At 58.9% G+C, this 23,660-nt stretch overlaps 2 protein-coding genes across 3 annotated transcripts in view; one reads left to right on the top strand and one right to left on the bottom strand.

Moving 5' to 3' along the window:
• Positions 1–6,136, bottom strand: part of COL4A2 (collagen type IV alpha 2 chain) — an 81,098-nt gene extending 74,962 nt beyond the window's left edge. For both annotated transcript variants that reach the window (XM_049778090.1, XM_049778091.1), the window contains exons 1-2: positions 6,059–6,136; positions 5,848–5,899 (exon numbers count right to left, since the gene is read on the bottom strand). In XM_049778090.1, coding sequence (XP_049634047.1) covers positions 5,848–5,899; positions 6,059–6,096 — 90 coding nt within the window. In that variant the 5' untranslated portion in view covers positions 6,097–6,136. The remainder of the gene's footprint in view (positions 1–5,847; positions 5,900–6,058) is intronic.
• A 504-nt stretch (positions 6,137–6,640) lies between these two features.
• Positions 6,641–23,660, top strand: part of COL4A1 (collagen type IV alpha 1 chain) — a 71,007-nt gene continuing 53,987 nt past the window's right edge. Inside the window, exon 1 of the mRNA XM_049778092.1 lies at positions 6,641–6,765. Coding sequence (XP_049634049.1) covers positions 6,679–6,765 — 87 coding nt within the window. The 5' untranslated portion in view covers positions 6,641–6,678. The remainder of the gene's footprint in view (positions 6,766–23,660) is intronic.

The following is a 23,660-nucleotide window of genomic DNA, read 5'->3' as shown; positions in this document are numbered from 1 at the left end:
CTGAGACCTCCTGGGGAAGGAGCAAACAAACCGTCCTCGTGACCCTGAGGATGAAGTCAGAGTCTGAGGACTTGGCAGGGCCTCCGCAGGCCTGTGGGGACTCGCTGGTACCCCCGGGGCCAGACTGCATCCACGCAGGAAGGCAGGAAACTGGGGCCGGGTGGGGGGAGATGGACAATGGGGTGGGGAGCAGCGTTATGGGCCCCCGGAAGAGCAGGGAGGGGAGACGCTGAGCGTTCAAGGCCGTCAGGGCCTCCTGGGAAAACGGGGCTCACTCTAGGGGGGAATGCACACCCCCAACCCCGCACAACCACAACCGCCCACACAGGGCTGAGGAGTGACTTCCCAGCAGGGATGAAGGACAGGAAACATGAATCTGCAAAGGGGAGCGGGTCGGATCCCCCCCGCCCCAACCCCAGGGCTGGGATGTCTAGAATCTTGCAGTCCCTACTAGCTAGTGGGGGGCTGCTGGCCTGCCCTTCTCTGCTGCTGGGACACTGAGCACAGTTACTGGGAGGGGCTGGACGGCCCTGGAGCAGGCTGGTTGGACCCCAAGCAACTCTGCAGTTCCATTTGCACCCAGAGCAGAGTTGGTGAGCTCTGACAAACCCCTGCCACAGGGTCCTAGGCCAGCCTGGCCATCTTGCCACGGAGGCCAGGGAAGGTACAGACCGTCCCCTCCAGCTCCCCACACCCGCCCTTTATAGCACCTCGGCTGCTGGGCAAAGGCTCGTCCACAGGATCCCTTTTTAAGAAACACCAGGAGATGAAGGTGTCTGCTAAGGAACAATTTAAGGAACACTGTGGAGGATGACTCAAAGAGAAGTACATGCATTTTCCCGACCTCTGGCATCCTGGTGCTGGCATCACACACAGCAGCGGATGTCTACACACATTGGCAAGCGATTTAGGGATTTCAGATCATTTCTGGTTCATGCTTCTTGTTTTGCAAAGGGAAAGTGGGGGGGGGGTGACCCACGAAGCTGATGACTAAGACGGGAAATCCTGTCTCTGCCGAGATTGTCTTGGAGGGGCGGGAGGGAAGCACCGGCAGCTGGGTGGGCAAGGGAAGGAAGGTGGCTTCGACAAGGACACGGGGCCCTATTTGGCCCTCCTGCTCCTTGGACTTTGTCACAGAGAGGGTTCTCCCAAATAAGGGAAAATTGGAAGGGGCTGCCTCTCCTGGGGACATTCCTGCTGGAACTTTCCTTCGAGGGCATCCACGGACGTTCCGGTCTTAGATGCCGAGGGGGTTAGAGGTGCTAGGCCAGCCCAGAGTAAGACAGCAGGGTGCTCTGTGCTTACCAGAAAGACATTTCCTGCTGAGCCTTTCAGGATCTCTCACATCTGCTCTGGCGCCCCCTCCCCAATGCCCCCACCCCCGCTTCTTCTCACCTGCCCACTCCAGCAGGTCTGCTGCAGATGTGGGTGTACCCCCAGCTCTGTCTCTAGGTATCTCTAACTTTTTTTGTTTGTTTTGTTTTTGGGTCACACCCGGCTGCATTCAGGGGTCACTCCTGGCTCTATGCTCAGAAATAGCTCCTGACAGGCTCGAGGGACCATATAGGATGCGAACCACCGCACTGTCCTTCTTCATGCAAGGCGAATGCCCTACTTCCATGTATCTTTCCAGCCCCCTAGGTATCTCTAACTTATCATGTCTATGGATCTGCCTACCTACTTACCTACTCACATCTGGCTTTCTGTTTGTACTGAAATGGATGTACTATCCATCCATCTATGCATCCATCTATCAATCCTTCTTTCCATCCATTTGTGCACTTATCTATGTATCTGCCCATCCTTCCACCCTTCCTTCCCTCCATCTATTCACCCATCCATCCATCCATCCATCCATCCATCCATCCATCCATCCAGTCCTCATTGCCTATCTATCTATCTATCTATCTATCTATCTATCTATCTATCTATCTATCTATCCATCCATCCTTCCATATATTCACTCCTCATCATTTGTATATCTATCTATCCATCCTTCCATGTATATATTCAGTCATCATTGTCTATCATCTACATATCTATATCCACCCATCCATCCACACACCCACCCACCTATCCATCCATCCATGCATCCATCATTCCATCCATGCATCCATCCACCCACCCATCCATCAATGCATCCATCCACCCACACACTCATCCATCCATCCATCCATCCATCCATCCATCCATCCATCCATCCATCAATCCATCCAGTCCTCATTGCCTATCTATCTATCTATCTATCTATCTATCTATCTATCTATCTATCTATCCATCCATCCATCCATCCTTCCTTCCATATATTCACTCCTCATCATTTGTATATCTATCTATCCATCCTTCCATGTATATATTCGGTCATCATTGTCTATCATCTACATATCTATATCCACCCATCCATCCACACACCCACCCACCTATCCATCTATCCATGCATCCATCCATCCATGCATCCATCCACCCACCCATCCATCAATGCATCCATCCACCCACTCATCCATCCATCCATCCATCCATCCATCCATCCATCCATCCATCCATCCATCCATCCATCATCCATCTATCCATCCATCCATCCTCCCTCTATCTGCCTACCTCCCACCTTCCATCCATCTCTGCAGGGCCTCTTCCTCTAGTTCCTGGACATCATCTGGCCCCCTTGCCATGAGCATGGAGCTGCATCCACACAGACATGCACTTCACATGTCCCTCTTGGGATGACATGGTCAATATCTGGGGTGCGTGGGGATTTCGCAGCCGGCAAGGGCAAACACTATTGTCTAGTCTGGTTGACTAAGGATGGCTGGGGCTGGCCTGGGACCCTGCATGCTGCCTCAGGAGCCTTCCACAGACAGAGCTGAGACTTGAGGGTGCCGGGTGGGTCCTGGGGCCCCGAGAGCTGAGCAGGGCCCTCCTTCCTCACACTGGGTGCTCACACTTGCTGTTCTTGGGGATACCCACAGGGAGCAGGGGCTAGGTCCCTCCCACACTGCCCAGAACCCGTCTTGGGAGACAGCTCAGGCCTGAGGTTTCAGGGACGCTTAGCCCAGCCATGTCCCGTACAGCGCCTGCTCAGAGTCCATCAGCAGGACCATTTCCTCAGTCCCTGTGGGAACCCCCTGTCCCATGGACACCCACAGACACAAAACCAGGCTAAGTGTCCCTAAAACGTCAGGCCTAGCCAGAGGTAACAAGTGGGCAGGGGGTCCTGTATTTCTCATGCCTCCACCCATTCTGCCTTCTCCTGGGCTTTGCCCCTGGGCTCTGTTGGGAGATCCCCACATGTACCCCAAAGACTGAGGGGGGTAGTGCCCCCCACCTCTCCTGGGGGCAAGGGCAGAGCAGGCTAAGGCCTGGTGCCCCTTTCCTGGGGCTGAGCCCTGGCAGTCGGGCAGAGACGGACGGGGTGCTGGGCATATCCACCACCCACAAAGTTGTGCACGGAAGGGACGGAGGGGATGTCCGAGCACTGGACTGGAGTTGGGGGTTCCTGGAACTCGGCCCATCTATGGGGTAGGCCTGGTGTTCAGGATCAGGGGGGCTCAGTCTGCACCTGCTTCCTGCTGAGTCACTGGGTGACCCCCGCCACCCGCTGGCCTGCACATTTGATCTCGGGGCCTGGCTTTGTTCTCCGGAATGTTCTTCCTCCAGAGTGGCATGGTCTGGCCTGGCCTGGCCTCAGATCTCAAGACCCCTGCCCGGCTCTGGAGCTGAGTCACACACTGGCCTGCAGCGGGGTCTTCAAAGAACGCAGGGAGGGGCGGGGGTCTGGACAGAGCCGCATGGAGACGGGGGCACGGTCCCCTCCCCCAGATCTGCTCACCAAGGTATCGCCCCACCAGTCAGCCTCCTGGGCGGGTCCCCGAAACGGCCAGCCCAGCGTCTCTGATGGAGCCTTCGGAGGCACGCAGAGCATGTGAGCCTTAAGTTCTAAGCCCCCCTGCACGGACCCCCACTCTCGCTTCCTTCTGGGAAAGTCCAGGGTCTGGACAGGGAGACAGAGGCATCCAGAGTGAGGAGAGAGCCCCCCACTCACAGAGGGAGACACACCAGAGGGAGTATAGGGCCCAGCCCCCCACGTGAGACCCCAAGACGGTGCCCCCTGCTCAGGGCCTGATCTACCAGGTGGGGTGTAGATGTCACCCATGGCCCCCACTCTCCTATGAGCTTCTCACTCACACCCTTCCCCACAGGGCCCCCCCTGAGCCCAGGGTAGGGAGGCTGCTCTGCACACAGCAGGGGCGGCACTAGGGCCAAGGGCTCAGTCACTCACACGAGAAGCCCTGTCCTGGGGGCCAAGAGGGAGAGTGGGTGTGGGGACACGTGGGCTCAGCCTCGAGGGCAGCGGCCCTGGAGGGAGGAGCAGCTGGTGCTGAAGCTTCAAAGGGGGCTTGGGAGGAGGCGTGGAACCTGCCTGGGGCTGGCAGGGGACACAGAGACTCTCACTCTAGGACTGAGACAATGGTCACTGGGAACACAGAGTACAGGACTGAGACCACAGGGACTGAGGCCGCTGACCATGTGGACTGAGGCTACGGGCCACAAACCAGAGACTGAGACCACAGACCAGGGAACTAAGACCATAGACCACAGAGCACAAACCACCAGGACTGAGATCACAGACTACAGAGCACAAACCACCAGGACTGAGATCACAGACTACAGAGAGTAGAACCACAAATTATAGCAACTGAGAACACACTAAGACCACAAACTATAGTGACCGAGACTATGGGCCAGAGGCCCTGAGACCACAGCCCAAGGGGTCTGAGACCACAGAGCACGGCCCGTCAGAACTGAGACATGTTTCACAGGGACTGGGACCGTCGCCCCCAGCCCAGGGGAACTGTGCCCAGGGCCTGTTAGAGTTAGTCTGGTATCTTTAAGGGGTCCCCTGAGCCCTGGTAAGGACAGTCCCAGGTAGCAATCACCCCCACAGGGCTGGGAACGCTGATGGCACAAAAGCAGTTTCTGTGGGAGATGTGGTGACCGGGCCTCACAGCCCCTTCCCGTGACCCCTTCCAGCTGTTCCCCAGCACACCTGCCCTGCCTGCGGGTTCCCAGGCCCCTCAGAGCCACAGGCCAGCGGGAGGCCCGGGTCTGAGTCTTCACCCTCTGCCTCAGGCAGGGGCAGGCTCACAGTAGGAAATGGGGGGCACCAGGCAAACCCTCTAGGCTGGAAGGGAGTGGAAGAAGGGCTGGAAGGTCCTTCCCAGGCCCTGTCTCCTCCTCACTCCCGCCTCCTTGGCCACAACTCCCACGTGAAAGCCACAGACAAGGGCTTCCGGTCACTTTTTCTGTTGCTTTCTGCAGGGTCAGACCCACACCTGGGATGAGTTTTCACTGGGAAGACCTTGGGGAGGCACACGCGCCCCCCTGAGGGACCGACCAGCCTAGCGCACTCTGCGCCAGCTCTCAAAAGGCTCCAAACAAGCGTCTTCCAGGCACTCCGGGGTCCTGGGGCTGCTCGGGTCCTGGGCCAGAGTCTCCTTAGGGCTCCCCAGCCCCATCCATTCATTCACCTTGGGCCCCTTGTGCCAAAGCCCCCCTCTAAAACTGCCCTGGCCAGGCACCTGGACACCTGTCCCCCACTGAAGCCTCATCCAACCGGCGGTACAGGTCCACGGAAGCGCCTGGAGCCTGGAGCAAAGTTTGCCCGCAGGCAGGCAGCTAGAGTGGGCTCAGGGGCGGGCAGGCATGCTGGGGCGGTCCCGCATTTCTGGGGAAGCCCAGTGCAGGGCCATAGCCGGGGCTGGCTGCCCGTGACCCGAGTGAGCGAGTGTGGCGCTTTGCTTTGTTTCCAGTCCCCCAAAGAACAAGCCCGAGTGGGCCAAAAGGACTCACCGCCAGGGCGCTCTGAGCCAGCAGTCCCACGGTCACGGCCACCAGCAGCCACCTACACAGGACGGGGGTGGCGGGGGAGAGAGAGAGAGAGGGTGAGCGGGGGAGAGAGAGGGGCCCAGCTGGGCAAAGCCACAGTCTCCCCCAGGGGCTGCGGGCTAGGCTGTCGGGGCGAGGGAAGAAAAGGGAAGGGAAGGGAAGGGAAAGAGCTCACCTCTGCCGGGCAGGGCGCAACCGTGCGCCTGGGTCCATGTTCCCAGCTGGCGGCGGCTCTCTGGGCCTGCGGAGGGAAGGAGGGAGGGAGGCACAAAGCCGGCTGAGTTCAGATCAGGGCCCGCGGGGCGCAAGGGAGCCAGCGCCAGAGTTGATCCCGCAGAGTGGGATCCCTCCCAGGCCCCCAACGGGGAGCTGTTGGCTCCTAGGCCAGGAGGGCAAGGAAGGGTCCCTCTCGCAGTGTCCACTCCCGCACCGCGCGTCCCCGGGGTCCCCCTCACCTCTGCCCTCCGAGCGGGCTTCGAGGGGCAGCGCCCCGCGCGCGCGCGCGGCCGCGGCGAGTCCCCCCGGGGCCGGGTCCTGGGCGCGCTGGGTGCGGAGCGCGGAGCCCCTGGGCGTCCCGGCGCGCGGTGGCCGCTCTCCGGGGCCCGCGCGCTCCCGGCGCCTCTTACCCGCGCGGCCGGGCCCACCCCCGAGACGCCGCCCGCCCGGGGGGAGGGGGCAGCGCCAACAAATTGGCCGGCGCGCCGGGCCGCGCTCGAGTCTCCGCCGCGCCCCGCACCGTGAGCGCCCGCGCCCCGCGCCCCGCGCCCCGCCGCGCCCCGGCCCGTCCCCGCCGCCATGGGGCCCCGGCTCGGCCTCTGGCTGCTGCTGCTGCCGCCCTGGACGCTGCTGATCCCCCAGCGCCAGGGCCTCGCCGCCGCCAAGGTGAGCCCCCTTTGTCCCGCCGCGTCCCCGTCCCCGTCCCTGTCCCCGTCCCGGCCAGGTGCGCCCAGCCCCGGGTGCGCCGCGTCCCCTCGGGTGCCAGCCAGCGCGCGCCGGAGGAGGAGAAGGAGAAGGTGGGAGAAGGAGGAGGAGGGAAGGGAGAAGGAGGAGAAGGAAAAGGAGAAGGAGGAGAAGGGGAGTCCTTTCTTTGTTGTGGGCTGCTTGTTGGGGGAGACTCGGGGGAACTTTTGGAGCGAGTGCGCGGGGACTCCGTGCGCTCTGCCCGGGGAAGCTGGAGAACGGCACCCCGGGGCTGGCAGGCGAGGGCGCGTTCGCCTGCCTGGAGCACGACAGTGTCCTGGTCACCGCCGTCCCCTCTCCTGCACAGACCTGATGAGAGTCTGGGGCGCCCCGGGTTGTGCGCAACGCTGGCCGCTCCCCCGGACCCGCTGGGCCGGGCCGGGCCGGGCGCGGACAAGTCTGGGCCCTCCGCTTGGAAAGCTCTGGGGCGCAGCGTTCCCACGACTGCCCCTGGCGCAAACACTTCTGCGCCCAAGTGGACCCTGGTGGAGAGGCGCTTGCTTTGGAGAAGTCAGTCGCCACCCTCGTTGCCAGCGAGACTTGGATTGAGCAGCCGATCCACCCCCGCCCTCCACACATAGCCGCAAGTGGAACCACTTTTCTCTTCTTCCAGTGGCACCAAAATGAAACCCCCTTGGTTGCATTGTTCCCTGGACAAATGGTTTTTCTTGTTTTCATTTCCTCCGGCTAGGCTATGCGCTGGCCCGAAAAGGAAAGGATGGAGCTGCTGCAGGGGCCCGGGGAGAGCGCCCAGCCCCGGGCTCAGAGGCTGTGGGGTTCTCTCTCAGCAGCCGCCATTGGGTCAAAGGCCTGCGGTGGACCTGGGGTGCCAGGGCAGCCCCCGCCATCTCTCCCCACCACCCAGGGTTGAAAATGATTCCGCTGCTTCACCCCCCCCCCCAAGCCTAACCCCAGGGGTGATGTGCTAACATTTGCTCCGGGGAGATGACTTGCTCCCCATCCATTTCTTGGGGGGTATAAATGATTAACGCTCCCTCCCCGGCTACACACCACTGACCCCCGGAGTTGGACTCATGCCCGCTCTCTTCTTGGGTCCAATACCAACTAATGATTACACCGGCCGTTAACTTCAGACGCCTGCTTTCTGCTCTCCTCCAGTCTAGCCAGCACCTCGCTCTCAAAACACTCCCAGCACTGAGCACGAAATACTTTTCAAAGAGGAGGCTTCAGAACTCTTTATTTAGGTCTTTATTTAGCCCCAAATATTCAAGGCTCCCAAGTAGACATTGCTCAAGCCGAGGGCGGGCACGGAATGCCCTGAGGATCTGGGAACCTCTTCGGACCCAGGATTTCGCAGTGATGCGGTTTCCCAGCCAGAGGCTCTGGGCCAGCCTTACTGCCCACAGGGTCTGACTTTTCTTTTTTTACGATCCTTCCTTTTTTTTTTTTTGATTCTCAGAAGCCCTTTTGCTTCTTTCTGTGACTGCCTCGGGCTGGGCTGGGCTTTGCTCCCTGGGGCCTCATGTGCTGGAGAGCTGAGAGCCCAGGCTGGGGGTGGAGGTGCTCTAATCCACGAAACTCTTTGTGGGGTAATTGTGATCGGCCAGGGTTGTCCAAGGAAACTCACAGAAAATTATAACTGGCTAGTCTTTGAGCTCTTATCTCCTGCACCATTTTTATTTCTCTCCATCCTAAGCCACCTGTGGGGTAGACGCAAAAGGTGAGGTCAGTTCACCATTGGTCTATGTGCCATAGACCACGTGTTAGCAGAGAGCACGAGGGACCTACATTTAGACCCCTCACCCCAGTCCGTCCACTGGCTCCTGAGCTTGGGTTTGGTTCCTCCAAAGCCTACCTGCTGGGGGCCGCCGGGAACACGCTTCCATGGGTTTTGCAGAGGCTGAGGGTCTGTCTGCAGCATGTCCACTGCAGGCTAGGCTCTGCTGGCCCTCAGCGCCCCAGACCTTGATATCTCCCGGGCCTTCCCTGCTCCCTCTCTGATTTCTCAGTAGCCCGGGCCAAGTGTCCCCCGTGTGGTCTTGCCCCATGGGTGCTCTGGTTCAGTCCTTCCATCCTCGGGGCTAAATGAATGGATGGACGGACAGAGGATGAGGCTTTTCCCTACTCCCTGGCCCTCCCGCTGATCTGTGTGGCACCTTGGCTGGCCCTAGAATCCCAAGTGCCAACTCTTCAAGGGTGGGGACCCTGCTGGTGACATAGGTCAGGACAGCAGCTGTGCCATTGGCCACTGTGCTAGTCTGGGGGGGGGGGCTGATAGGAGAGCTGAGGGTGTGGCCTCCCCCCCCAGAAAGCCCCTTTCAGGCTGGTTCAGGGTCAGTGAACTCTCCACTGAGCTCTCCAGACCCTCAAGCTCTGGACCTAGACAGACGACAGATTAGGGTGAAGGGGTCCCTCTATACTGACTAGAATTTTTGTACAAGAAGGACGCAGGGCCCTCGGTGGTTGCCGGGAACCAGGGTGCTCTGGGACACTGTAGGACTCAGTTTCCCGGAAGACCTGCCCCTCCCAGAGTCTCTCCCACTCTGCTTTCAGCTTCTGTCCCTGAGCATCTCGCCTATGTCTTTCTTCAGAGCCACTGTACCTCCAAGGATGTAGTCTGGGGGGTGGGGTGGGAGGGAGAGAAGTTTCCATCATCCTGCAGCACCCAAGAGGGCTAGCTCTGGAGTGAGCTGAATTTGGGGTATACACAGCATATCCAGAGCCAGTGTTTCCTTCTTTGTTCTTTAGACCCCTAGCCCACCAGGGTGTAGCTACTCGGGGTCCTCCCAGAAATCTTGGGACCTCAGGGACACGGGCATCTCTGCTTCCTAGTTCTTTACCTTGGTGATTGCCTTTCTCTCTGGGAGGAAAGGGAAACTGAGGCGCAAGCCAGGACAAGATCCCAGCTCAGTGGCGCCCCCTGGCTGCGGAGCTGAGACATTGGGGGAAACTGCTGAGCTGGTGCCTTCAGGAACCCGCCTCCCCTCCCCTCCCCGTCCCTCCCTTCCCCGCCTGCCCGGAGGACTGAGGAATGCTCTGGGCCAGTCAGGAATGCTCCCTGTGGAATGCTCGGCCAGTTAGGTATTAACAAGTCCGTCTCGCACTTCTCGGAACTACTGATGGTCAGTGAGCACCGCGGTTCTGAGGCTGAGGGATTAAGGCTCGGGAGACCAGAGCAGGAGGGAACCCCCCTCCCCTTCCCACCCAGCCCACCCACACTGCCCCACCTAGCCCCTTTGAGGATCAGCGTTCCACAGGCCAGTTGAACCCACTGGGGAGAGTCAGAAGCGCCCCACTGGGCGCCTGGGGGTCCTAGTGGTTACTGGGGCATGCTTGTCTGAAGCCGCCGACCTCTGTGGCCAAGAGGCTGCAGACAGGAGCAGGAATTTAGCTCATTAAACGTCTCCCCAGCAGGTTTTTTTTCTGGGGGTGCAGGGGTGGGAAGAAGCAAGAGTAACAATAGAAACCCTAAAATAATTCCTTTAGAGCGTTGTTCTTCCTGCCATTATTTGGCAGCCACCGAGACACATCCGTGGGGACAATGAGGAGACATTCCAGCCATTCTGGGTCATAAGTGGAGATGGGGCTGGCCCGGGTTCTCCATGGGCTCCTGAGAGGAATAGGGTGCCAGGATCACTGTGGGCCCAGCCTTGGAGTGTCTAGGACACACATGGCCACCTCCACTGTCGTTCTTCCACACTAGCGCTTTCTTCTCTCTTCCCTGGCTCCTGGGATCCTTCTTCTTGGGGTTCCCCAGCTTCTCATGCCCAGGTGGGCCTCACAGGCATCTCCTTGCTCTGGGGCCCTGGATAGTTGCTTCCATAGTGATGTTTCTCCTCGCAGTGGAAGTGGTGCTGGGCCCTTATCTCGAGGGCTGGTCCCACTCTGTGGGGCTCCCCGGCTCCCAGCTTTGATGTCAGACCTGGAACATGGGTCCCCCGGGGGAGCTGGGCATTTTTTCCAGACTTTCCCCACTGCAAATAACCAGAACCTCCCTCCCTCCCACACCCCCGGGCATGCCCTGCATCTCATCTTCCCAGTTAAGAGCCCACCCAGGACACTTTCCTCTCATGCCACCCCACATGGTCCCTACTGCCCTGTCCAGGGCGGGTTCAGCCCACAGGTCCCCTTCCTGCAGCCCCATGCTCCCTCCCCATGTGAAGACCCCACTCTGTGCCCCCTGCAAGGCCCCCATGGCCGTGGGCCTTCTGTGTCCTCAGTGCAGCCTTTAGTGGCTTGGGGGCAATGCAGAATTGGGGGGTGCAGAGCTTCCTTATACCCACCTCCTTCAGATCCCTGCCCTCCTGTGCACCCTGGACATGTGAACAGCCCCTCTAATGGCCACACACTGTCCCCTGAGTGTGTTGAGGCATTATTGGGTTGGACAGAGGGACAAGGACGTGAGCCCCGGATCCAGATTCAAAGTCAGATCAGACCCCCCCCCTTTTCCCCACTTCATCCTTGCATGTGTCATCATCTTTTTGGGTTGTTGTTTTGTTTGTTTGGGGTCCACACCCAGTGGTGCTCAGGGCTTGCTCGTGGCTCTGAGCCCAGGATTTAGGGAGAAGCTTACAGGGTGCTAGGGATCGAATCCAGGCCAGTCACATGCAAGGCTAGCAGTGCCCTCCGCTGGACCTGCATTTTTTCTTCCCCAGAGTTTTCAACACCCAAGTGTTCACCTGAAGCCCATGGAGATGGGAGCTCTGATGCTTCCCTGTGTCCTCCCTGCAGGTCTGGGGCCTGCTCCGTGTCTCTGAGGGCCCCAGCATGTCTGGGGTCTTGTCTGTGTCCAGGCTGGATGGGCGGGTTTGGGACAGGAACACTGTCAGCCTTCTTGGTCTGCACCAAGGTTCTAGAAGGACGCGAAGAGTCTCCTTGGGCACGAGCACTTCCTACAGTCCTGTCACATTGCACCTTGTGACAGTGAGGGGCTACCGTGCATTTCCCTTTGCCCTGGTGCCCCCCTGCCCATGCTCCCCCACTGGCCTTCCAGGCAGAACCCCGCTATGACTTCATAGATTTGCAAACCCTGATCTAGGCCAGGCCGAGGCTTCATCTGGGCTCATCCTTGAGCCCTTGAGCAATGCTGTGAGCCAGATCTCAGCAGCCTCAGGAGATCCATCGTCACTGGGGGCCCCGGCTCCCTGGTTTCCTGGGACCCCTGCGCTACTCAGGGCCCACCGAGGGCTGTCAAGGACGCATGAAGGACACTCGGAGGGGAGGTGGGATGGAGGCATGGGGATGCATGGGGATGCTATCACGCCCACCACCAGGGCTATTGTCCTGTGAATCCCAGGAGGCTGGTGTCCATGGGCCTCCATTGTCCTCTTGACAATTGTGAGATGCCAGCCTTACCTTACCTTTGGATCTCAGGGGGGGGCGTGTCTGACCACAGGGGGCCCAGCTCACTGGTGACTTGCGATTGGGTCTGTGGTCTCTTGTCTGATCTTAGTTCTGTGTGGGCCTTGGAGAATCTCCCCCTCCCCCAGGAGGTTAATGGCTAATAAAGGTGCTTCTCCCAATTTAGCTTCAGGGTAGCTGCGCTCCCCAGACTAAACACAGCTCGGAAACGTACACAGTCCTGGACCTGGATGTAAATAGTTTATTCTGTGCTGCTGAACCCTCAGCACCGGGCCACACTCGCTCGCTCTGGACAACCGAGTATGTCATCCGGACTTTCCAGTCCCCCCCATCCATGACGCTGGCCTCGCTGGCAAAGGCCCTGCAGGTGGTGATGCCAGCCCCTAATCCCAGAGCATCCACCCAGCCGCATTCTTGGGACCTGGAGAATGCAGGCTCTGGGCTGGATCTCTGAGCTCTGCTGCCTGCCCTCTGATTGTTCTTGGGGTCACCCTTTGTTGGAGGTTTTGCAGAGCCATTGTCTGTGAGCAGATAAGCACCCCCCCCCCCCATGTGTGGGTGGGACTCTGTCTCTGCTCAGGGTCATCGCAGGACGTGGCAGTGGGTGTCTGTTGCGCCTTTGTTCCAGCCACACATGCAACTGCCATGGAAAACTCCCAGTCTGCCCGTTGGTTCAGGGTTTGACCTGCTGGACGGGCCCCGGCTGAGCCTGGTCTGGGCCCCTGTGGGAGCTGCGTCGGCTGTGCTGACCACTGCTTGCCCATCCTCCAGGTCGGGGGATGCCGCACTGGGCAGGCCCTGCCTGATGGAGGAGCCTGACAGTGGCGGCCTCCATTTCCCTTTATTTTTGCTGAAGTCTTAGTCTGTCAGTGATAGTGTAATTCTTTTCTCCTTATCTGAAGAGGTTCCCCAGGTGACTCACGAGTGACTGAGAACAGGAACATTTGTTTCAAACATACCAGGGCCAGAGAGATAGCACAGCGGGTAGGGTGTTTGCCGTGCACATGGCCAACCTGGGTTTGATCCCCGGCATCTCATACGGTCCCGAGAGCCTGCCAAGCTTATGAGTTCTGAGCACAGAGCCAGGAGGAACCCCTGAGCATGGCCGGGTGTGGCCCAAACCTCCTGCCTTTTTTTTTTTGGGTATTTATTTATTTATTTATTTATTTATTTATTTATTTATTTATTTTTGGTTTTTGGGCCACACCGGTGGTGCTCAGGGGTTACTCCTGGCTGTCTGCTCAGAAATAGCTCCTGGCAGGCACGGGGGACCCTATGGGACACCAGGATTCGAACCAACCACCTTTGGTCCTGGATCGGCTGCTTGCAAGGCAAACGCCGCTGTGCTATCTCAAACCTCCTGCCTTTCAAAATCAAAAGTACTAGCATCTCAGTGCATTTTCTAGTCGCACTTAGAATTTTTTTTTTCAGATGTAGCCATACTGCCTGGTCACTGCCGAGATCACACTGCTTGTGGCTCGTCCTGAGTTGGGGTTCAGGGGTCCGTCTTCCTCCGGTGCTCATGTCATAGCTCTGGCGGGCACGGCTGTGCAGAGAACTGGGTCCCGCACCTAGGTATCTGGGTGACGGTTCTGTTGTGTCCTTGAAGGTCGCCCCGGTTTTGTACCATGAGCATGGGAACTAGGTAAGAGGGGTACCCTGAGTGATGTCTGTGCCCGGAAAGGCTGTGTTGGGGTTCAGATTTGTCCTGGGGACAAAGGGTGGGGTCAGAGCAACACCCCACACCAGCTGTCACTGGACATCACCTCTTCACACCTCACTGCCCACCCTGCAGCTGCCCCTCTAGGGGTCCCCAGAATTGCATCCTCCCGATGCTGGTCTGAGAGCATCTGGTTTCTATGGGGATCTTGAGGTTCTGGGGTGCTGGTCTGGTGCTCAGGATGCACCCCCCATCCCTGTTCCTCTTCTTTGTGTGCAGAGGGGTGTCCGGCTGGCAAGGACCACCCTGAGCTGAGGGGGACAGTTCCAAGAGGTACCTGGCCCTGGGATGCTCCCTGTATCTCTCTGCCCCCCAGGGTGGACCCCAGGGCTGCCGCAGGGACTCCCTGCCCCAAGCCCAGCCCCTCTGTAACTCCCCACCCTCACCTGCAAGGATTTTCTGTTTTGGGTTTTGATTTCGGCCAAAGCCATTTCCGGGAGATTAAAGCACCATTTGGGGTCCATGGTTTAAAATAACTCTGAACTTTTTGGTCAGGAAATGACTTATAAAAGTGAGACGAGGCTGCCAAGGCAGGAAAATGGGTCATAAAAGGGAGCGAATGCTCTGGAATCTGGGCAGAGTCTCTGGGCGAGACGGCACCGGGCCGGGCCCAGAACTGCGCCCAGTCAGGAATAAATGCCCGAAGGTGGCTCGGGGGACCCTGCTCACCCAGTGCACCCTTGCTTGCTGCGGCCGTCGGTGTAGCTGGGGAGCAGCTGCCCTTCCTGTCTTCCCAGTGGAGCCGGTAAACAGCCCTTGGATGTCTCCAGAATAATTAGATTTTCTGTTTTCCCAAATGCTTGACAATAATAAGACCGTATTTCTTAAGTTCTGGAATTCAGGCTTCTAAAGCTTAAAGAAAATAAGAAAGGTCATCCATCTATCATTTTTATTATTTCTGTTGCCCTGAGATGTTTTCTCTTCTTTCGTGGGGTTATCGCGTCTTAATATAGGATAGGAATAAGCGGCTTTGATTTTTTCTGGAGTGGAAACTCGTTTAAGATATACATGACTCCGGTGTGTGATTCTAGGCTGGAAGCCAGGTTTGAGCTCATGTCACCTCTTTTTTTTTCCTGACCTCAGGGGAATGACAAGCAGCGAGGCCTAGCGTTCAGTGAAAGTACCTGGCATGAAGAGTAGGTTGATAGCATTGGTTGGCCTGGAGAGGGCCAGGTCTGCTCCGGAATGTGCCCTGGAGGCTCTGCCTGGCTCGAAACTGTGCCAGGCCAGGGGTTCTGGCACTCGGGCTGGTCTCTGACAGACGCTGCAGAGGGAGGAAAGGTTTGAAGGGCTTGTATTTTTGGGCCACTGAGGCGGCCTCCAGATGCACCTTGGACTCAGCCTGAGGGTCGAGGCCATGGGGCTACAGCGCTGGGGTGGGTGGGGGAGCGGGAGGTGGGGGCAGACTTAGTATCTGGCTGTCAGAGCTTCAGAGCGGCCCAGCCCAGATCCCCGGAGACTGCGCCCAACTTCAGGGAAGGGTTGGGACGAGACGCTTCCTCCTACCAACAGCAATGGGTGGATTGGAACTCGGCACGTGGACGCACAGGTGTGCGAAAACAAGTGCACGAGACATCAGTGAGGTCACGGCATTGGTCCAGACCCTGTGCTGCACCCCTGTAAGACAGAATCTGTGAATGCACCCCTGGGAGGCAGGATCTGTGCCGGACCCCTGTAATGGCAGGATCTGTTCACTCACCCCTGTAATGACAGGATCTATAAACTCACCCCTGTAATGGCAGGATCTGTGAACTCACCCTTGTAATGGCAGGATCTGCGCACTCACCACTCTAATTACGGGCTCTATGAATGCACCCTTGGGAGGTAGGATTTGTGCTACACCCCTGTAATGGCAGGATCTGTGAAATCACCCCTATAATGGCAGGATCTGTGAAATCACCCCTATAATGGCAGGATCTGTGAACTCACCCCTGTAATGGCAGGATCTGTGAAATCACCCCTATAATGGCAGGATCTGTGAACTCACCCCTGTAATGGCAGGATCTGCTCACTCACCCCTCTAATTATAGGGTCTATGAATGCACCCCTGGGAGGAGGATCTGTGCTGCACCCCTGTAATGACAGGATCTATAAACTCACCCCTGTAAGGCGGATCTGTGAACTCACCCTTGTGATGGCAGAATCTGTGCTCTCACCCCTGTAATGGCAGGATCTGTGAAATCACCCTTGTGATGGCAGGATCTGTGCTCTCACCCCTGTAATGGCAGGATCTGTGAAATCACCCTTGTAATGGCAGGATCTGCGCACTCACCCCTCTAATTACGGGGTCTATGAATGCACCCCTGGGAGGCAGTATCTGTGCTACACCCCTGTAACGACAGGATCTGTGAACTCACCCCTGTAACGGCAGGATCTGTGAACTCACCCTTGTAATGACAGGAACTGTGCACGCAGCCCTCTGGCTGTGTTTGGAACCTGTAGGTCGGGTGTGCTTCCCTCTGACTGTGGAACCCAGCAGGTAGCGGTCGCCACCCTCTGGTTGTTCTGGAGTCAGAGCACACAAGCTAGCTCAGCCTTGGTGTCCCTCAGGGAGATGCCCGCCCCCGAATCCAGCTCTGCTGATTTTTCTTCTCGGGCCCGAGGAAGGGTCCTGAGCACTTCCAGCGAGTATTCTCCTGTGTCTGGAGTTACGCAGGGCGTGGCATGGTCCTAGTGTTAGTTCTTTTTTTTTTTTTTTTTTTCTTACCGAATGAAAATTTGAACCAGCTCCCGCAGAGGAAATGGGTTCGGACCATCCTCCCAGCCCGCCTGGGGCTTGTGCGAGGCTGGCGTGGGAAATGCTAGGGCTGAATCTGGTCCTGCCCCGGTGGAGAAACAGCACACGGAGGAACGGAGACTGTAGAAGCCCAGGATGCCCCGGGTCGCCTCTGGCTCTGGGCACTGCCCCGACTGGGGACGCCCACAGAATTGGCGCCAGGGACCTTGGCTTCTGTAGTGGCACAAGGCAGGGGTCCAGGCACAGGGGCAGTGGTGGGGTGGGGGCCGAGAAGATGGGAACACTGGGGATCAGCAGCCCCTCCCGGAATCCCGGAATCCCTGGTTGTGGGCACAGAGGGGCTCCTGGCCTCTGGGAGCGTGTCCCTAGACGAAGCTTTTCCTGGAGCAAAGTGGCCTTGGTCCCTCACAGTCCTCCAGAGCTGCTTGTCTCACCGTTTCCTGTTGGTTCTGTTTTTGGCAAAATTGAATCCGGTTCCAAGGACCAAAGTTTCCTGGCTTCCTGGGGAAAAACCCTGGCAGTGGGGCGGGGCCGAGAGTGCAAGAGGGGAGAGGAAGGGCGAGCCCTGAGTGCCCAGCATGCAGAGGGCCAGGGCCAGCCAGGACGGTGGTGGGGACCCACCTCCCCCAGGCCTGCACTGCCCGTCACTGGGGGTGGAGGTGAGATTCCAGGGCAGCATCTGGGGGTCTGGGGGTCTCTTAAGGAAGCTGCGCCTTACGTGACGATTGTCTCCCATGTGTGTGGGGAGAGGGCAGGCCCCCTCCCGGCCCAGGGTGTGCAGCCCGTCAAGGCCAGTGCGGCCAGCCTCAAGCTCCAGCCCTCTCCCTGAAGCCCACCTTCTCCAGCCACGTGGGTCGGGCCTGCCCTAAAGCCCTCTCCTTCCAGGCTGGGGCACGGGAATTCCATGGGCTCTGGGCCTGTCTGGGAAAGCCTGGGTCATCGGCCCTGGTCCTTCCTGGTCACCAGTCTCCTGGCCGGAGGACACGGTGACCTCAAATGACCACCGACCTGTCCCCCTTCTGCCAGGGACATGTACTTGGCTCTGGACGCTGCTGCCTTCTGTAGGGCCTGTTGGCTGGCGGAGTGGACACAGCTAGAAGGGGTGTCTGGGTATCTGCTAGCATGGTGGGTGGGGCCACAGCGGGATGGGTGGGCGGGGCTACACCGAATGGGCGTGTCTGTGCTGAGGTGGGCGGTGCTACGATGAGGGCAAGGCCACAGTGGGATGGTGAATGGGATATAGTGGGTGGTGGGCGGGGTCAAAAAGGATGGGCGAAGCTACGCGATGGTGGGCGGGGCCATTGTGGAATGGTGGGCGGGGCAAAAGCAGAACGGGCGGGGCTGCGGTGGGTGGGCGGAGCCCCGATGGGCATGGACTAAAGGACCAAGCAGAGGCTGCAGAGAGAGGTATGGCTAATGGGTCTCTGGGCTTTTGTCCATCTGTCCTCCACAGTGCACAGTCTCCCGGGAGTGCTTGAGGGTCTTCCTGACGCCCCCAGAGATCTCACTTAGCACCCTGTAGCCTGAGCACTGTGTCTCTGTCCTCTGTCTCTGGGGGGCAAGCGCCACTGGCACCTGCCAGTTTTGACCCAGTGCGTGGGGTCCCTGGTCGGTTCATGCGGGCCAGGGGAAGGTGCCCTCCTGTCTCTGTCCCATTGGCACTTGGGCCCCGGCACTCCGGGGTCTGGTCACGATCGCTCGGGATGGTGGAGAGTCACCTTCGACCTGCCAAGTGAGCCAGGGTTGGGCCCATGCCCCGAGTGGAGTGGGGGTGTGTGCAGGCACCTGGAGCAGGCCTGGCCGGGTCTCAGCACCTTCACCCCACTTGGGCCTGAGGCTCTTCGCAGGGGAGCGCAGGCGTTGAGCAAGCTGCGGTCCCAGGGAGTGTGGGTGGCACCTCCGGTGAACACAGAAGCCACCAGACATGCCCCTGGTCCACCTCTGCTTCCTGAACCCCACTACCTCCCTCCACCTTTGTCCTTCCTGAGGCAGCTGGGTTTGGGATTCACGCTCCTCTCTGGCACCCAGTCGGGGATGTCTGGTGTCTGCTGTCCCCGACTTTGCGAATTGGGGGTGACCCTGGAGTGTTCCCCTTGCAGGTGGCCATGGCTGGCTACCTCTCTCCTGTCACCAGCCTGGGATAAGCCCCTGGGAAATGAGCCAGGAGGTTTCTAGGAAAGTGGAGGGAAGGAGCCATCTGAGGGGCACAGAAATTTCATGCCATGGGTCCCACAGGCAGGTACCCCGCTGCTCTGGGCTAGGATGTTAAGTGCTGGGGCTTGTCCAGCCGAGAAGGGGGTGTTCGGAAGGCCAGTGACAGAGGGTCACTGTCCCATCATGCCAGTCCCTAGCCCCTACCCCCCACATGGAAGAAGGACACTCCCCAAGGCTGACCTGGCGTCCACCGACCAGCCTCCCTGCTGGGTCTTTGGGGCTGAAGGGGAGGGAAAGGAAGGCAGATGTCAGGCAGATGTGGGAAGAAGTTTTAGAAGAAAATATTACAAAATCGAATCCCGGGAGGTACAAAGTAGCTCGTGGTCGAGTCTCCGCAATACTGTTTCAACACCCTTTGGGGCTCCTTTTCTTCTGCCACCCTGGCCCTGGGGTCCTTCCCACGCTCTGTGGCAAACAGTTTTTTTTCTCTCTCTCTCTCCCTCTCTCTCTTCTCCTCCCTCTTCCCCCTCTCCCCTTCTCTCTCCCTTTCTCTTTTCTCTCTCTCTTTTCTCCCTTTCTCCCTCTCTCCTCTCCCTTTCTCTCTCCTCTCTCCCTTTGTCCTTTTCCTCTCTCCTCTATCTCACTTTTTTTTTTTTTTTTTTGTGGTTTTTGGGTCACACCCGGCAGTGCTCAGGGGTTATTCCTGGCTCCAGGCTCAGAAATTGCTCCTGGCAGGCACGGGGGACCATATGGGACGCCGGGATTCGAACCGATGACCTCCTGCATGAAAGGCAAACGCCTTACCTCCATGCTATCTCTCCGGCCCCTCTATCTCACTTTCTATCTTCCTCTCTTCCCCTCTCCCTCTCCTCTCTTCCTCATCTCTCCCCCTTTCTCCTCTCTTCCTTTCTCTCCCTCTTTCCCTTTCTCCTCTCTCTCCCCCTTTCTCTCTCTCTTCTCTCTCCACTCACTTCCTCTCTCCTCTCCCCCCCTCTCTCTTCCTTTCTCCCTCACTCTTTCCCTCCTTCTCTCTCTTCTCAGCACCTTGGTTTGAGCACTGTTGCTAAAGGGGCATCCTGCCTATCACTTTTCCGCCTTTCATGCCCATTTCTTGTCCCCACCCCCCAGAGTGTCCGTTTCCGACTCTCTCTGCCACAGTGTCCCCTTCTCTGCCTGGGCTGGTCAGACACTGAGGTGAAATGCATGCGAAAAGCAGGACACAGGATTCTCCCTGCCAGAGGCCCTGGGGTGCCTCTTGGAGCAGACTAGCAGGACAACCCCTTTCGGCCGTGTCACCCCAAGTGGGCTGGCCTGTCCCTGCCCCACCGGGTGCCCGTCCCCTCTCGGCTCCCCTGCTCAGACCAGAATGTTCCCTAGAGGCAGGCGATGCCCGGGAGGGTGGGGTGGGACCATGGGGCAGCTCAGGACAGGGGGGCGGGTGGGGCAAGGCCCTGTGGGAGGGGGGGGGAACACAGGATGAACAGCGTGATCTGGGGTGGGGTCCTGCGGGGGCTGGGGCGCTTTGGGGGCGAGGCTGCAGTGGGGAGAGGCCAGAGCGAGCGGCTGCAGCTCCGAGTCCTGGCTGCCTTTTAAGGAAAAGTCTGAGCTGCACCGGCCCTGGCCACGCTGAGTCACCGCAGGCAGGGCTAGGTTGGCCAGGAGTGGAACGGCACAGCTGGGGAAGGAGGGCCGCTGGTGGGCCACTGACGGGCCACTGGTGGGGCCACTGATGGCAGCTGGTGGGGTCACCAATAAGGCCACTGGCAAGACCGCTGACAAGGCTACTGACAGGGCTACTGACAGGGCTACTGGCAGGGCCACTGATAGCAACTGATGGGGCCACTAATAAGGCCACTGATGAGGTCACTGACAGGGCCACTGATGGGGCCACTTTATAGGGTCACAGATGGGGCCATTTTTATAGGGTCACTGATGGGCCACTGACAAGGTTACTGACAGGGCCACTGACAAGGCTGATAGGGCCACTTTCAGGGCCACTGATGGCAGCTGATGGGGCCACTGTTGAGACCACTGGCAGGGCCACTGGGCATCTCACAGCTGGCATAGCTAATGGGGACCCCATCCCTTCCCTTTCTCTTCCTCCTCCCCTCCAGCCCTGACTCGGGCACAGTGGCGTTTGCAGGGATGGGTGCGAGGGGCAGAGAGCCTTGGCAGAGGGGGCAGAACCATCGCAGTCCCGGCCTGTCGGTGACATCCACACGCTGGCCTCTGCTCAGGGGTGGCCCTGGGTCAGCGGCTGAGGAGTGTCCTCAGCTGGCACTCCTGGTGCCTGCAGCCTGCCCCGAGTGGGTGGTCCTGGGTGCAGACAGTCCCGATCAACCCGAAGCCTCACCCGCCTCTCCCCACCCCGGCCTGGCACTTCCAGCAGCCGCTCCTGAATTGTCTAGAATTTTGTGCCGACTCCAGACTAGTCTCCGAGAAGAGCCTGTGTGGGGTGTGGGTGGGATAAGTACGGGAAGTAGATTCCAGGGCCCAGGAGTGTTGGGGGTGGGGCGAGGTGTAGGGTGGGCAGAGCCACCGACTCTGTTCTTGACTGGACCCCGACCGGATCTGGGGACCCGCTGATGCACTGTTCATCTGCTGCCCATCTCCAGCCCAGGACTTGGTGCCCAGCGGGTGGGCAGACTGGACTCTGGCTTGTCTGGTGCTTGTCTGGTGCCAAGGCCGGGTTGTGCCAGGAGCAGTTGGACCAGGGGATCCGCCACGTGCACCACACCCCCTTTCCTGGGCATGGGGGCTCCGCTCTGCACTACAGCCATTTCCCTGAGGTGGGCACGAAGGCCCCAGAATCAGCCCCGTACCTGAGCCCGTGGGTAGCACGCCTGTGCTCTCCCGTGTCCCTGCGTGTCCTCTGTGTCATGTTCTGAAATCCCCCAATTTCCCTCCCATGTTCCTGCACGTCCTCCATTAACTGTCTTCTGAAATCCCCCATATTCTGAGTTATGTTCTTTTTTTTTTTTTTCCGGGCCACACCTGTTGGATGCTCAGGGGTTACTCCTGGCTAAGCACTCAGAAATTGCCGCTGGCTTGGGGGGACCCTATGGGATGCCAGGGGATCGAACCGCGGTCCTGCTCCTTCCTTGGCTAGCGCTTGCAAGGCAGACACCTTACCTCTAGCGCCACCTCACCGGCCCCCTGAGTTCTGCTCTGTTCATGTTTGGAATCACAGGGGCCGGAGAGATAGCGTGGAGGTAGGGCGTTTGCCTTGCATTCAGAAGGACGGTGGTTTGAATCCCTGCATCCCATAGGGTCCCCCGAGCCTGCCAGGAGCGATTTCTGAGCGTAGACCCAGGAGGAACCCCTGAGAGCTGCCGGGTGTGACCCAAAAAACAAACAAACAAAAAACAAACATGTTTGGAATCACCATGTTCCTTCCATGTTCAGTGTCTTCGTGTTCCTTCCATGTTCAGGATCACCATGTAGCCTCCACCATACCGTGTTTTTCCCATGTTCAGCGTCACTGTGTTCCTTCCATAGTCATAGTCATCATGCATAGACCACACTCTTTTTGGGTCCCTCAGCTTTCTCTCTGGCGTGGGAGGCAGGAGGCCAGCTGCGGGGGGGGGGGGGGTCTCGTCCAGGGTCCTGTCATCCCCGTGGCCACTCCTAGCAGCTGCGGTCCCCGGGGAGGACGGGGAGGAGGGAGGACGGGGAGGAGGGCGGACGCTGCACCAGAGCCAGCCAAGGCTAAGGGGGGAGTTGGGGCCTGAGAGGCTGCTCCGGCCAACCAACCAATGGGCTGAGACAGAGGGGCTGGGTGGTTCTGGGGAAGGACTGGTAGCAGCTGGAGCTGGCGCAGAAGCTTCTGGAGAGGGGACAGAGTGGGGCAAGGCAGGGGGCAGGGATAGAAAGAGAGGAGGAAAGAGAGGAAGTGGGGAGGGAAGAGGGGAGAGAAGGAGGCAGAGAGGAAGGAAGGAGGGAGGGAAGGAGAAAGTGGGGAGGGAGAGGAAGAGAGGACAGAGGGAGGGAGGGGACACTTTCCTCTCCTGCCTTTTCCCCCTCTGAAATGTTCCTGCTATAGCATAACCTTGGGGCTCTCCAGCCTCCACTCCTGTGCCAGGACCAGGTGGGGCCTCCAAAAGGACCAGGGTCTCCTCACTAACCAAGCCCTAAGTGCACCCCACAAGGGTGGGGTTGGGGGTGCAAGTTGGTGTTCCTCTGTGTGAGGAGGTGAGGGGTGTGAAGTGAGGTGAGGTCCGTGTCTGTGCAGGGGTGTGGTGTGAGGGTGAGTGTCTCTTGTGCAGGGGTGTTAGGTGAGGGTCAGTGTCCCTCTGTACAGGGGAGTGAGGTGAGGTCAGTGTCTTTTCTTGCAGGAGTGTGAAGTGAGGGTCCGTATCCCTCTGCGCAGGGCTGTGGCATTGGTTCTGCAGGGCACAGGGAAGCAGTCAACCACACTCGGGCAGGGACAGAATTGGGGGTGCTCGGTTGTTGTCACCGTTGTGGGCTGCCACATTCTTGCCCACGCAGTGGGCTTGTTCCCGGCCGGCAACAGTGCCGCTTTGTTCTTTGACCTGAGAGCCAGGGGCCTGGAATGCGGCTTCTGCTCCAAGAGGGGGACACCCCAGGCGTTTCCCCTCTGCCCTTTCCTTAGCTCTGCCGCTTCGGGCTGGCCACGGACTGGGATGTCCGCCTGGCTCAGCCCAAAATCTCCACTCCCCTCCATTCACTGATGGCAGCACGTGCTGTCCGGGTCCTTTGCCACCTTTTGTCACAAATGGGGGCTTTCCCCGGGTGCCCTCCTCGCCCCCTGGGCATTGAGTTGGAGATCTGAGCCAGTCCCAGATTGAGAAAAAGGAGCAGGAATTCTGGACATGGGCCGAGAAACCCTTTTTGGTGGACTTCAAGTTGTGCTCCAGACATGGG

Source organism: Suncus etruscus, chromosome 8 (assembly GCF_024139225.1).
Source record: "Suncus etruscus isolate mSunEtr1 chromosome 8, mSunEtr1.pri.cur, whole genome shotgun sequence".
Lineage (NCBI taxonomy): Eukaryota > Metazoa > Chordata > Mammalia > Eulipotyphla > Soricidae > Suncus > Suncus etruscus.
Note: the sequence above shows the minus strand (reverse complement) of the source record. Positions and strands in the feature narration are given on the sequence as shown.